Source organism: Chenopodium quinoa, unplaced genomic scaffold (assembly GCF_001683475.1).
Source record: "Chenopodium quinoa cultivar QQ74 unplaced genomic scaffold, ASM168347v1, whole genome shotgun sequence".
NCBI classification, from domain to species: Eukaryota; Viridiplantae; Streptophyta; class Magnoliopsida; order Caryophyllales; family Amaranthaceae; genus Chenopodium; species Chenopodium quinoa.
The window spans coordinates 1,684,362-1,698,216 of record NW_018744704.1 but is presented as its reverse complement, the minus strand read 5'-3'; the positions used below and the strand labels follow the sequence as shown (position 1 = coordinate 1,698,216).

The following is a 13,855-nucleotide window of genomic DNA, read 5'->3' as shown; positions in this document are numbered from 1 at the left end:
AGCGCTCGATGATGAGGTCATCATATACTAACAAACAAGGTTATTAAGATTAAAAGGGGCTTTTATAATCGAATCGTAATATCAAATCTTAGAATCATAAGATTTTACGGAATGCATAATCAAGACGTCATATCCAAATTTGATTAATATATTTAAATTATAAGTTAAAAACCCATAAGCTAACTAGAAAATAGTTGTTTACCCACTAAGCAACCATAATTGACAATATATATTTATAAATAACTTCGTAGGCATATTTTAAACTTATAAGGTTGCACTAGTTAAGAAAAATGTGTAAAATCGAGTAGAGTTGTAAATCGAATCGTATGGACATATATGAATCGTAAAATAGATCATATGATTTTAAAATTAAAATCGAGATTTTAATATCTATGCTGACAAAGCAAATCTTTGTTTCAAGACCTAGCTGAGAGCTCCCCAAGTCTAGGTTGTAAGTTGCTAGTGGTATAACTTTATAATACTCAACTGAAACTACTTTTTATGACAAACTAGTGGTACGGTATAGGTTACTCCAAGATAGTGGAGAAACTCTTTGAAATTGATAATAATGGTATGATTCTTGCTTTAATTTAACTAACATGATGAACAAGAAGATGTCTACGTCGGTCCACCTCATCTATGATCGTTGTTGCTCAGTGGCTTGGTGTCTTATTGCTGAAGGAGTATGTTGACATATTGGAATTTCTGGTCAGCCATTGAGAGATTGAGAACTTGAGAAGCTTATTGGCCTCTCATCGAAGGTAAAGAACTCAAAAAAGGCTTAAGACTATGTATGCAATTTACCCCCAAGAATAAAAAGCTTGGATGAAAGCCCAAGGCTCGGGATAAAGCTAAGTAATTAAGCACCTTCTATGCTCTACTTCAGTTGTATCCATGAAAGACATATCAAGTTTTGGGTTTTTAATATCCAAACTCCTATTAATTGAAAATTAGCACTTCCCTTTGGATATGAACTTGTAATCTTGTTTGTTAAAGGTACTATACAATTATTTTCAAGTTGATTTGTAGATGTGCTTATGTGCCCCAAAGTGAATTTCTATTTGATGGAATCTGGTTGCTATAGATAGATTTGTCTCCTTCTTTACCTCAAAACTTTATATGATTAGGGTAGTAGATGTCTATATCGCACTTTGGATTTAAAAAGTGTTGTTTGCAACTTACTGGTGAATTTCAATATTTGTAATGTATTGTTAGCATAACTCAAATTAAAATGTGAGTTGACTGGAACGCTAGAAAATGTACAGAGTAAAAAATAACCTTAATTATGTAAAAGTAATCACCTTATTAACATTGAAATTATGAATCTCGAATTGTCATAAAAAGAGGTTGTTTTATATATCAAGTGTTAAAAATTAACTAAAAAAATAAATTATGTGTAAGACATTCTATATATAACATACATAATTTATGGATGTACATTCATGAAGTGAAGTTATTATGCATTAGTAGATATTGGTAAAAAAATAAGTTGAATAAAGTAGATAAAAAAGAACTTGAGTTTGGTAAAAAAAAAAAAAAAAAAAAAAAAAAAAGAATAGATTGATTAAAAAAAAAGGAAACATATCTTATTATACAGTATTAGATTTTAGATTTTTTTTGGGGGGAGGAAATTGCTATAAATAATACAACCTTTGAGCAGTTGAAATTAAACAAGATAATTTTATTTTATTTTATTTTATTTCTTAATATTACAACCTTTGGCGGTCTAAATTTTAAATAAGTTAAAACCAAATATAACTTGGTAAACTGGTTTCTCATGACATGTATGTGTTGCTCTATGATTTGTTTTTAAAAATATTTAATTTTTTTCCTTTTCTCTCTCCACCCCTCCAACACCACCAATGCTCCACCTCCGGCAACCTCCTTACTCTATCCGGCCCACCACTACATGAAATTCCACCCCTCCCCCCGCCCTACCACCAAAACTAAACTGCTCCTTTTTTTCCACCTCGAAACCCACCCCCTCCCCCCCCCAAAATCGCCCCCTCAAAAACCATTACCCTCTCCTTCCCCCGCCACGAAAACCATCACCCTTCTCTTCCCTAGCCTCAAAAACAGCCACCCTCCCCTTCACTAGCCTCGGAAACCACCACCCTCCCCATCCCTAGCCTCGAAAACCACAACCCTCCCCTTCCCCAACCCAGAAAACCGCTATCCCCTTGCATTTATGGTGTTTAGCGGGGGAGGAGATTGAGTTTGCGGACTTGCAGTTGTAACACCGTAGAAATTCCCCCCTTTGAAATACTTTTTTATCATTTTAAAATACGAAATAGGAAATAATTAAGACATTACCGCCACCGTAACGACTAATGCATTTCTCAAAGATTCACAATGAAAATTATTTTCAAAACCTTTCAAAGAAAAGTCAAAGTCCAATAGTCAAACCAAACGACATTAAAATCAAAATCAAATTCAAACGAAATCAAACATGTTTAGGGGTAAAAATACCCCTGGCAAATGGGTCTATGCTAAAGCGACACGTGTCCTTAAGCCCATCAAGCTCCTCTCCCAAATCTCTATAAATACAAATCATTTGCATCAGTTGTAGAGGATCACAAAAATTTTAGAGAGAGAGATTCGTTCACATCGAATTCACATTGGATTCATGATGAATACTCCTCCAATCCTCAAATCAGAGAGTGAAACACTCAGATTTCGAGGTTGCTTCAGGCAGCCGAAAAACACATTTACATTCCGTAATATACTCCTTACTCACGTTCTAACTTGATCGTCGGAGGCGGAACTCCCATGGGAGTTTCGTTGTTTTGCAGGTACAGACAGCCGGAGGTCAGTCTAGGTGTTGTAACTCTCCCGCAGGACACATAAAAAACCCCGAAACATTTGGCGCCGTCTGTGGGGATTATACCGTAAAACGGCTGTGCCTACATGAGTGAAACCAAGAATAAGCAGATGCCTCTTCACTTCGAACGCATGCTAGCAGCTACATGAATACGACACCAAAAAAATCGTTAACCTGCTGCCATGATTTAAGTAAATCATTATCATAATTGTTTATTATGATTTAAGTATATCACTTTCATAATTTTTTATTATTAATGTAATGCGGCATCAAATCATGTACTACTATATCATTATTATGATTTGTTATTAAGATTAAAATAATGATTTATCAAATCATTATTACAAAAAAAAAAAAAAAAAATGAGTACCGGCTGTATATATATACACCCGAGTCATGCACCGACCGGATGAGTGGCACTTGTCTTGCTCCCATAAAAGCCGGCTGTATGTCTATGGGCTGAAGCCGAGCAAAATTGGGTTAGGGCCTTGCCGGCTGAATCAGCCGTCTGGGGTGTCATCAAGCAAAGCTTCAGGGTGCCGCCTGGGTACCTAGCAAGCGGCTGAGTGACTTCCGTCTGGGGTGTCATCAAGCAAAGCTTCAAGGTGCCGCCTGGGTACCTAGCAAGCAGCTGGATGACTTCCGTCTGGGGTATCATCAAGCAAGGCTTCAGGGTGCCGCCTGGGTACCTAGCAAGCAGCTGAGTGACTTCCGTCTGGGGTGTCATCAAGCAAAGCTTCAGGGTGCCGCCTGGGTACCTAGGGAGCAGCTGGCGTGGAAACCTGTCTGTATCATCTGAGATCAAAAATGTTTCTTGAGCTCAGTTGCTCGGCGTCCCATGGTCGTCTAACGCCCTCAGGGGCTCGGTATCATAAATCAGCAAGAGGCATCTCAATATCTTCCAGCATATTGACGAAAATCCTCCATCAGAAGGTACCATCCTTATTATTTGATTTTCAAAATCGCCTTCTGAGTAGGTGTAAGCTAAATGCTTTATTTCCATTATAATTTGCAATGTCCCGGCCGGGCAACCATCTGTTTTACATAAATTATAATGGAAATAGTCCCGTCTGTGCAATGTGCAGTCGGGCACCCATCTGTTTTACATAAATTATAATGGAAATAGTCCCGTCTGTGCAATGTGCAGTTGGGCACCATCTGTTTTACATAAATTATAATGGAAATAGTCCCGTCTGTGCAATGTGCAGTCGGGTACCCAACCGTTTTACATAAATTGTAAAACAGCAAAGTCCCGTCTGTGCAATGCACAGCCGGGTAGCCGGTTGCTATTAAAAAGCAGACGGTGTTTTCTATCTATTGTGTCCAATTCCCCTGTATGAAACATACATTTGGGCCGACGTTTTCAATTATGCAAAGCACAGCCGGATACCCATCCGATCATTAAAAGTCCCTTGCGTAATACGCATCCGGGCACCCATCTAAGTAATACTTAGATTTTTAAAATTAACCGTCTATCCAAAAAGGCAGACATCCGACGACTTGAATTTGGCTTCAATCGTCGAAGAGAACATCTCCCTTCTGGGTGGCACATTGTTCTAGCGATCATAACTCAACGCCAGTTGAATGATCCGTGGAATTCAAGATACAAACGTCTATTACGCAAAGGTAATACAAATGGCGTCTAAAATCTTGAAGCCCCAAAAGTAGCCGGCTTTCAAGGAAAAGCCCTGCAGGAGCAAGCGCATAATTTGCCCAACTATTTTAAACCGTCTATCCAAAAAGGCAGACAACCGGCGACTTGCATTTGGCTGCAATCGTCGAAGAGAACATCTCCCTTTCGGGTGGTACATTGTTCTATCGATCAAAGAGGCCAATGGCCAGATAACATTGAGCGCTTACCCCCCTGCTCGAGGGTCGACAGTACGCCTGGTCTAGGGCTGTCAGCGGGGCTAAAAGCAATAAGGGTCGACATCAGTCTAGTTCAGTGGCAATCATTATTATGATTTGATTTACTTTGAAAATATCATACCGATCAAGGTATCAAAATTTTCCAAGTTAACCAAATCCCTCTTTCATTGAACTAGACCGATGCCGACCAAAGAGGCTCAAGGAGTCTCGTTTTCAAAAGCAGCAATCCCTCTTGCAAGAGAGATTACTCCTTCCGAGGGGCTAATGTTTAGGGGTAAAAATACCCCTGACAGATGGGTCTATGCTAAAGCGACACGTGTCCTTAAGCCCATCAAGCTCCTCTCCCAAATCTCTATAAATACAAATTATTTGCATCAGTTGCAGAGGATCACAAAAATTTTAGAGAGAAAGATTCGTTCACATCGAATTCACATTGGATTCATGATGAATACTCCTCCAATCCTCAAATCAGAGAGTGAAACACTCAGATTTCGAGGTTGCCTCAGGTAGCCGGAAAACACATTTACATTCCACAATATACTCCTTACTCACGTTCTAACTTGATCGTCGGAGGCGGAACTCCCATGGGAGTTTCGGTTTTTTGCAGGTACAGACAGCCGGAGGTCAGTCTAGGTGTTGTAACTCTCCCGCAGGACACATAAAAAACCCTGAAACAAAACCTACAACTTGTATAATATTTATAACCAATGTGTTAGTCTCAACCAATGTGTTAGTCTTAACAACCCATAGATCTCCTGCGTATAATAAAAAGGAAAGTATATCGTCCTGTACCCCCTGTAGAAGCTTTGGTTAAATATAAAACCCCATAACCCCCCATATGTTCATTCTCAAGGTGTATATGTTCCAAGAGTTTTGGTTCGTAATCTCTTTCACTATACGTTAATTATATTTTAGACTTGGTGATGAATCTCAATCAATTAAACAACCAATCAACATGAATCATTCAAGCAATCAAACAATCCAATTTGATTCTTGAATAATTAGTGACCACATTTATTTAATGTTGAACCCCTTTTAAACTATCTCGGTGTAAATTCTTACTACAATGTTGTTTAACATTTATAATTTGAAGGTAAAATGTGTAGCAACATTATATGTACACTATAAATGCATCTTCGTCAGCCTGTCATCTCCTATGAAAATTGGGAGCACATCGTCACAATCACTTAAGCTTGCATTACATTTGTGCAAAAGATGCAAGAATTTCAGCAAAACATTTCACAATGCAGAATTGCAGAATATTTTCCTATACAAAAGGGGCCTGAGTAAGGCAGCTTAGGCGGGGGGCAAGGGCGAAAAGATAGAAAAAAGCAGCAAAGTGAAAGAGGTGAAACTACCAAGGGATTCAAGCAGAAATTCAACTGCTTTTCCCTATCCCAATCAATAACAAGACAAAACTATTCTTGTCGACCTAAATAATTAAACGTATTGAAAACCCTTAACACTAATCAACTTTTTCATGTACAGTTCGTATCGTATTGTCGTGTCATATAAGCTTTTATCCGCTCTACTCGTGATAACGTGATAGGACTGATTGGGCCTCTATAAAAACAAATCCCTTGCCGGGCTTTACCAAAAACAAATCCCTTGCCGGGCTTTACCAAAAACAAAATCAACTCCATTCCCACATTCCCATTTCCATTCATATCATTTGTTCCAGTTCTACACACCCCTTCACAAATCACAGCAACTCAAAGCAACAAGAAGAGAGAGAAAGAGAGAAAAATGGGTAGGAAGAGCTTCAAGGTAGAGTTCGATGAATCCCCACCAGATGACTTCGATCCAGCAAACCCATACAAAGACCCTGTTGCAATGCTCGAAATGCGCGAGCATTTGGTTCGTGAGAAATGGATCGACATTGAAACTGCCAAGATTCTTCGGGATAAACTCAGGTGGTGTTACCGGATTGAGGGTGTTAACCACCTTCAAAAGTGTCGTCACCTTGTCAATCAATATCTTGAGGCCACCCGCGGCGTCGGCTGGAACAAGGATCATCGCCCTCACTCCCTCCATGGTTTCTATTCTTCTGCTAATTTTCATTCATTCAATTGATTCATTTTTGTGTATATGTTAGATTTATTTTGAAATTGGTTTTGTTTTGAATCAGGTCCTAAAGTGGAATCTGTTGAGGCTGAATGATTTTGACTTGTTCTTGCATTATTTTGAGGTAATAATTCTAACCCCTTTTGTTTAGGTTATATGGGATTCACTTTTAGGTATTCTAAATTGAAATTGGGTATTTATATGCAAAATTAATAACTTGTTTAAAACAAATGGAGTTGTTTATTTGATGGGTTGTTTTCGTATTCGTGGCGGTTGTTCTTGTATTGGATGATTTGGATCATTGTACTACATGCTGGTTTTTCTGTAACTTGATTTTGCTGGTGTTGATGTTTGTAGTTGGGAATAGGATAGAAAGAGGATTAGAACTTTTAGATATATCCATTGATGCATTTCTCTTATTCAATGTGTCCTAATTATGGGTTGCGTCAGTAGTTAGCTTTGAATTTGGAAGACATGGCAAGTGCGCATGATTAGTTTATTGAATTCATACCTTTCAAGTGACTTAGGTTGAGTAGCTTTTGCATATCTTAGATGGAATTAAGATTATTTTTCCATGAGTTTTGCTGTAAAGACTAGTCTTTTTGAAGAGATTCATATTGCCCACAGCATTTAAATTTTGTGCCTTCGATTTAGTTGATTGAAGAATGGTTGAATCTGTTGAAACTAAGGCTGATATGTTTGCTTTAGAAATTGTCGTCTGGCGAGGTAACAGGGTGGTGACTTATGGGACACTACTATAGACAAATAGTGCCCTCTGAATATTAATTCGTTGAATATGAAAATGTGTTGCTCAATGGTGGTGTGGAGAGAATAAAGAACAATGCACTGTGCTCCTGGAAGCTATGTATCTCTCTAATCCTCTATTGCCAAGTCAAAGTTATTGTGGTCGAGTTTTCCCTGAACAAATATTACACCTATTGCACCACTGCTGCTTAATGAATTGATTGAAGGGTATGGTTGTGTTCATATGATAAAGTTCCGTGGGTTTGAAATACTTTCGCAATCTTCCCATTTGAATTTCAAGGGTAATTTGTGAGTTTAGCCTAAGGTGACTTAGTTTTATGTTTCTCGAATTTTTATATAAAAGTTTTAAATTGAAGTTTGGTGAAGCACGAGCTCTCCAGTTCTTGTTGAATGTTTACATGGTGGCTCATAAGATTGTATCTGAGTGCTCAGGTCTTGCAAGGTTCCTTTAATGTCTAAACCTAAGCGTTAGGCTGGTGAGAAATATTTGACACCAATGCCAAAGCTTTTATATGGTTTTCTAATTTTTTTAAAGGATCAAACTGAAGTATTCTTATTCATTTGAGGTCTTGGATGTGTTAGGTGTGGATGAGGATAAATGTTTGGAATGTGTTGAGAATTAGTGGAGGACTATAAGATGAAGTAATATAATAGCGAATCACAATACAGATGGTGATAAGCAACGTCTTTTTGCTCAATTCTTTTGGGCATTTGGGGGATTAGTTGAATTTGACTTTATAATTTGATTTAAGGCATGTACCTAATGGAATTTTGGTATTCATTGATTCGGGTTTCTTTGGAAGTTATGATTAGAGAGTTTGCATTATATGGCATAGCATATTCTGAATCCTGCATTGGTAATTAGTGATTCGATAAAAAAACTGCACAGAAACCAAAATTATTGAGTGATTTTTGTACACTCTTGTGCAGTGTGCGAAGTGAGGTGAACTGTCTCAGTTTTGCTTTGAAAATCTTCCAGTCTTTAGAATGGCATCTATTTTGATTCATGATCATAGAAGAAAAGTAGATATGGCTTGTAATTTTAATATGGACATAGATGAAGAGTAGATATGTATCATGTATTGGGTGAACTGACGTATTTGCTATTGTCAGCCACATGTTTCTTTGAGGAATTTTGCAAATTTTGCATCTTTATTTTAATATTGAATTAATTAGCCGTTTAGCACTGATGTTACTTGGAACGGCACTGGCATGGAGGCATGATATTGGCTTGAAAATTTCCAATTTTTTTTTAAGTTACGAGGACAATATTAATTTGTATCTTAAGTTAAGACATGGACATGCTTACATATAAATTTAAGAATAGATGATAGTTTTTTATATGAATTTATCAATGTTTTAAAGAGTTGAATAATAACAGAGATGAATAATACCTGTTAAAAACAATGCTTTTCACTATCTAACCTACCCGTAATTTTGACTGTGATTACCCTCACCCTTCTTTTCTTCTCTTCCTCCCTACGCTTCTTGTTTGTGGTTCTATAGTACCATAACATTATTTTCTAAATACTCCTTCCTATCTTTTTCTGCTGAAGGCCATTCATTTGACCAGGCCTTAATTTATAGATACCTCCATTAGGATTGTCTCACTCAAAGAATATGTTGCCCCAATTTTATCTTCAATCTTCCTGTCAATTATTGGCTCCAAATTTGGCTTTCAAATATGTGTCCTAGTTCTAAAAAATCTGTTTTTTTAGTTGCTTTGTTACTTGAATTCTTCAGAAGTGCTGGATTGCTTAGAAGTATTTAAAATATAAGCGTCTTTTGTATGTTTTCTTAAGATATTTCAAATATCACTCACAAGTGTGCTTCTCCGTCAGGTATGCATGTAAAAGACTAGTTTAAAAAAATTTATTATGCAATAGTGGAAAGAAGATTAATCTGATTTTTCAATCATGGCCATTGCTTGCCAACCCCTTCACCCTAGTTTTGGGCGTATGTTGTGTCCAAATCCAGGTCATTTCATGTAATAAATTAACTTTAGGAGGGGCACTTTGGGAAGTTTAGTATTATTAGGTTAGAGTCTTTAGCTTTAGTATAAATAGATAGAGGAGAGAAAGGCAAAGGCAGGCAGAAATTTGTATTGAGGGAAACCTTAGAGAGTCATGGCCTAAAGCCATTTTTGGAGAGTTGTGAGCTAAACTCACTATTGAAGATTGATAGCCTTAAGCTATTAACCTATCCTTTTGTAACCTTTTGTCCATCATCAATCAAAATCCAAGTTTTAATCTTTATTTACTTGCACTATTAAATTAGAATTATAAACCCAGAAAATCAGTTCATCACACAAACATGTACAGTAGGCCTTGGTCATTGTCTGAACATCATAGGTTATTATCACTGAACCTTCGGCTAGCTTTTCTGAACATCATAGGTTATTAGCACTGAACCATTGGCTAGCTTTTCTTAGAATATTGTTGCACCAACTTGGCATGATATACTTCGGATTATGATTTTGTGTGGTTATGTTGGCTAATCCGAATATAAATATGGGTGTAAATTTATTTTGTGGAGTCCTCAAATCCGAATATAAATATGTGTGGAATTCATAAGTTCGACTTTTGGCAAGCATGTGGTGTCTTTTTTTTTCCCGCTTCTCATTATTCTTTCATTCTTTCTCAAGTAGAAATAAATTAGGGTGCATTTGGTTTGGGCCTTTGGGGTCTTCAAGAAAGGCTAAGGGAATCAAAAGGGCTCTTTCCTTTGTTGCTCTTTGTTAAGACAATTTAATCATTTTCTTTACCCTCTCCATTCCCCTAGTCTCCTCTACCCTCATTGCCCATCCACCCCCCCCCCCCCCCAAAAGGTTTTTCCATTCCCTTCCTTCAAACCTCTTATACTGCAACAGGCACCACCACAACCTGACCACGACCACCACCCACAACTTGACCACCACCAATACCAACAATCCGACTACCACCACAACCACCATTGTCCTACTGCCGGTCCCACTACCACTGTCAGTTACTCACCATGAAACCCACCCACCAACCAGAAATATCCAACACCCACAAAAATCAACCCAAATACCACAAAACTACCTGCCCAAACACCAAGAAAATGCAAACGCCAACACGGTAGCCACCAAAAACTACGTGCACTATACCCAAAAAAGAACGACAAAAACAAAATTGACCACAAGATTGAAGGTGGTCAAATTAATGGTCGAATAGGATTGGTGGTGAGGAAAACAATCAATTAAAGGCTGTGTGGCGCCGGTGGTGAGGGAAGCAAATGGTTGAACAAGGAAGAGAGCAAAAAGATGGTAAGGGGAGGAGGAAACTAGGAGAGACGGTGGTGGGTAGCTAAGCAAGGAAGATAAATTGTAATATTTTGTGACCTTTGTGTTTTGTGAAACACATGACTAAACAACATACTACGTCAAAGGGATTTACATTCATTTCCTTGGGTTTTTGGTCAAGCAAAATAGAAGAGAGAGCAACACAGGAAGTTGGTGGATTAGTAGATTGTTTTTTTTATCTTTCCTGTTTGTTCTTTAGTCAAATGAAAATAGAATATGGAGGGAGGCAGAAGATGGATTCATTATATTATATGAAGTATTAAATAGATTAATTACACAGAACATGGTCATTGACATGAAACAATAGAACAGTTTTGAGTGAACAAAAGTTTCATTGACATGTTATTAATCTCTGAGTTTTTACTGGAGTAAGATCCAAACAATACTTCCTCCATCCCGCATTACTTTAAACACTTGTCATTGGCACATAATTTTAGGTAATAAGTTTTTGTGTTATTAATTTTTATTTATTGTATGAATATATGTGAAACAAGATGCTCAGGTTATATCATTTGATACTTTGTATACAGAAGATGAGAAGGTAGTATATATGATATAAGATAGTGGGCCATTTTAATAGAATGTGTTTGTGTGTGTGTGTGTGTGTGTGAGAGAGAGAGAGAGAGAGAGAGAGAGAGAGAGAGAGAGAGAGAGAGAGAGAGAGAGAGAGAGAGAGAGAGAGAGAGAGAGAGAGAGAGAGAGAGAGAGAGAGAGAGAGAGAGAGAGAGAGAGAGAGAGAGAGAGAGAGAGAGAGAGAGGAGAGAGAAGAGAGAGAGAGAGAGAGAGAGAGAGAGAGAGAGAGAGAGAGAGAGAGAGAGAGAGAGAGAGAGAGAGAGAGAGAGAGAGAGAGAGAGAGAGAGAGAGAGAGAGAGAGAGAGAGAGAGAGAGAGAGAGAGAGAGAGAGAGAGAGAGAGAGAGAGAGAGAGAGAGAGAGAGAGAGAGAGAGAGAGAGAGAGAGAGAGAGAGAGAGAGAGAGAGAGAGAGAGAGAGAGAGAGAGAGAGAGAGAGAGAGAGAGAGAGAGAGAGAGAGAGAGAGAGAGAGAGAGAGAGAGAGAGAGAGAGAGAGAGAGAGAGAGAGAGAGAGAGAGAGAGAGAGAGAGAGAGAGAGAGAGAGGAGAGAGAGAGAGAGAGAGAGAGAGAGAGAGAGAGAGAGAGAGAGAGAGAGAGAGAGAGAGAGAGAGAGAGAGAGAGAGGAGAGAGAGAGAGAGAGAGAGAGAGAGAGAGAGAGAGAGAGAGAGAGAGAGAGAGAGAGAGAGAGAGAGAGAGAGAGAGGGTAATACTAATTTGGGTGGAGTAATAGGAAGACACATATGCAATTTTACTGCCTTGGTTCTGTTGCTGTTCAAGGTCCACCTGCTTTTCATTTTAATGGCCAGCTGGATTAGAATCCTTACTCCACACTGGAGGAATTGCCTCTGTCCATAATTATAGGCCATAATTTTAATTTTTAATTTCGTCACAAAAGAATAGACCCAATTACTATTAGCTTAGTAAGTCAAACACCCATAGTGATACTGTTGTAAGCTATGTTACTCATACATGGGTATATATCCAAGTATCTAATACATCAAGGTTGATAATTTTAAGGCAAATGAAAACTGTCCTAAAATCAGACATGGGTACAGAGGCAGGGCATGAATGTTAAACATTCCAGTTTTTAAAAGACATTTTGCATACAAATACATTTGCACACATTTTAGGCATACTTTTTTATATGATTGAAATGATTATTTGAAGTCCCTTTGTGAGTAGTTGAGAACATATTGCACATGTTCTTCTTTTCGTTTTATATTTACATATTGAGCAAGGATTATCCTTGTCACTTTGTCAGAGTGTTCAGTCTTGAGTGTTTTCGAATGACAAAATGAAGAGTCGAAGTAACATAACCTGTAAAATTCCCAAGGAAAACTATAGATGTAAGGCGGGGATGTGAAATGTTAAAGATTAATCTATTGAAGGATATTATGGTAATTTTGCTAGATTCCTTGAGAATGAGTGAGTGACTCCAAATCAAATGTAGCTTATCATTTAGGAACGAAACTAATTTTTATTTTTATTTTATTTATTTTGTTTACAGAAACATTAAGGTTTGATGTGACTAAAGGATATATATATAGCAGCGCATATGCACGTGTATGTGAGTTTGTGTTCTTTTTCCAGCTTGCTTACTTTTACCATCTGCTGTTCTGCTAACCTTGTTTTGTCTAGGTTCTGATTGTGTTATTATTTTAATTTTTTCAATTTTTTTTAATGTCTATCATGCTCTTAGGGGTTTCCTCATTCAAGTACCCCTCATCGTGTTAGTAATGTAGAACCCAGAAATCGTAAGCTATTCCTTGATGCAGAGGTTTATAAATAATTTAGGAAATAGTTTGCTGTTTAACGTGTGCTTAATCTTACAAACATTTTGTTGTTAGAACCATAATATCTGCTATAGAGATCACATATTGTTACATGTTGGAATTAGTATCTTAAAAGATATCTGTATTTTGTTTGCAGATCACTAAACCTGGTACAATGCTGGTGGAGTAAAGAATGTATTGGTATTATACTGCTGGCCTGTTGAAATTGTGCCATGACATTTGCTGTGTAGTTTATTTCATCTTGTTCTCACTCTTTAAAAGTTGTGTAGATCTTGATGGATTTTACTTTTGGAATAAATTGTTGTGTTACCTGGCTTTGAGCTATATTGGATCGCCTTGCTGTATGTTATCATGCTTTATATTGCTTACTCTGCAGAGTCGGAGACTTCGATTTCTCTCTTTCATGTAATTAGCTGCATCTCTTAATCTTAGGCATGCGAATCAAATTGGTTTAAAGTTTCAGTGATGTTAATATTGCTTTATCACAAATTTTCTGAAAGCTATCTTAAGAAAAACCAGATATTGTCATAATCAACTAATTCAGGCAAGAACTGTGAACTTTATTCTATCTTGCTCATTGCAAGTTTCTGATCACATTGAACCCCAATTTGAAGGAGGTGAAAATAGAAAGGGTAAAAAAAAAAATGAAAA

At 37.5% G+C, this 13,855-nt stretch overlaps 1 protein-coding gene across 2 annotated transcripts; it reads left to right on the top strand.

Annotated features, from left to right (window-relative positions):
* Positions 1–6,294: 6,294 nt before the first annotated feature.
* On the top strand, positions 6,295–13,599 carry LOC110702886 (NADH dehydrogenase [ubiquinone] 1 beta subcomplex subunit 10-B-like). 2 transcript variants are annotated; one of them, XM_021880637.1, is made up of 3 exons: positions 6,295–6,725; positions 6,819–6,878; positions 12,919–12,937. In XM_021880637.1, exons 1-2 carry the CDS (start codon positions 6,437–6,439, stop codon positions 6,848–6,850), a joined length of 321 nt encoding a protein of 106 aa, XP_021736329.1. In that variant the 5' UTR covers positions 6,295–6,436; the 3' UTR covers positions 6,851–6,878; positions 12,919–12,937. The 2 variants fall into 2 exon arrangements, with proteins under 2 accessions (XP_021736329.1, XP_021736328.1); XM_021880636.1 differs by lacking the exon at positions 12,919–12,937 and adding an exon at positions 13,341–13,599 and having other exon boundaries at positions 6,297–6,725.
* The last annotated feature ends 256 nt before the right edge of the window (positions 13,600–13,855 follow it).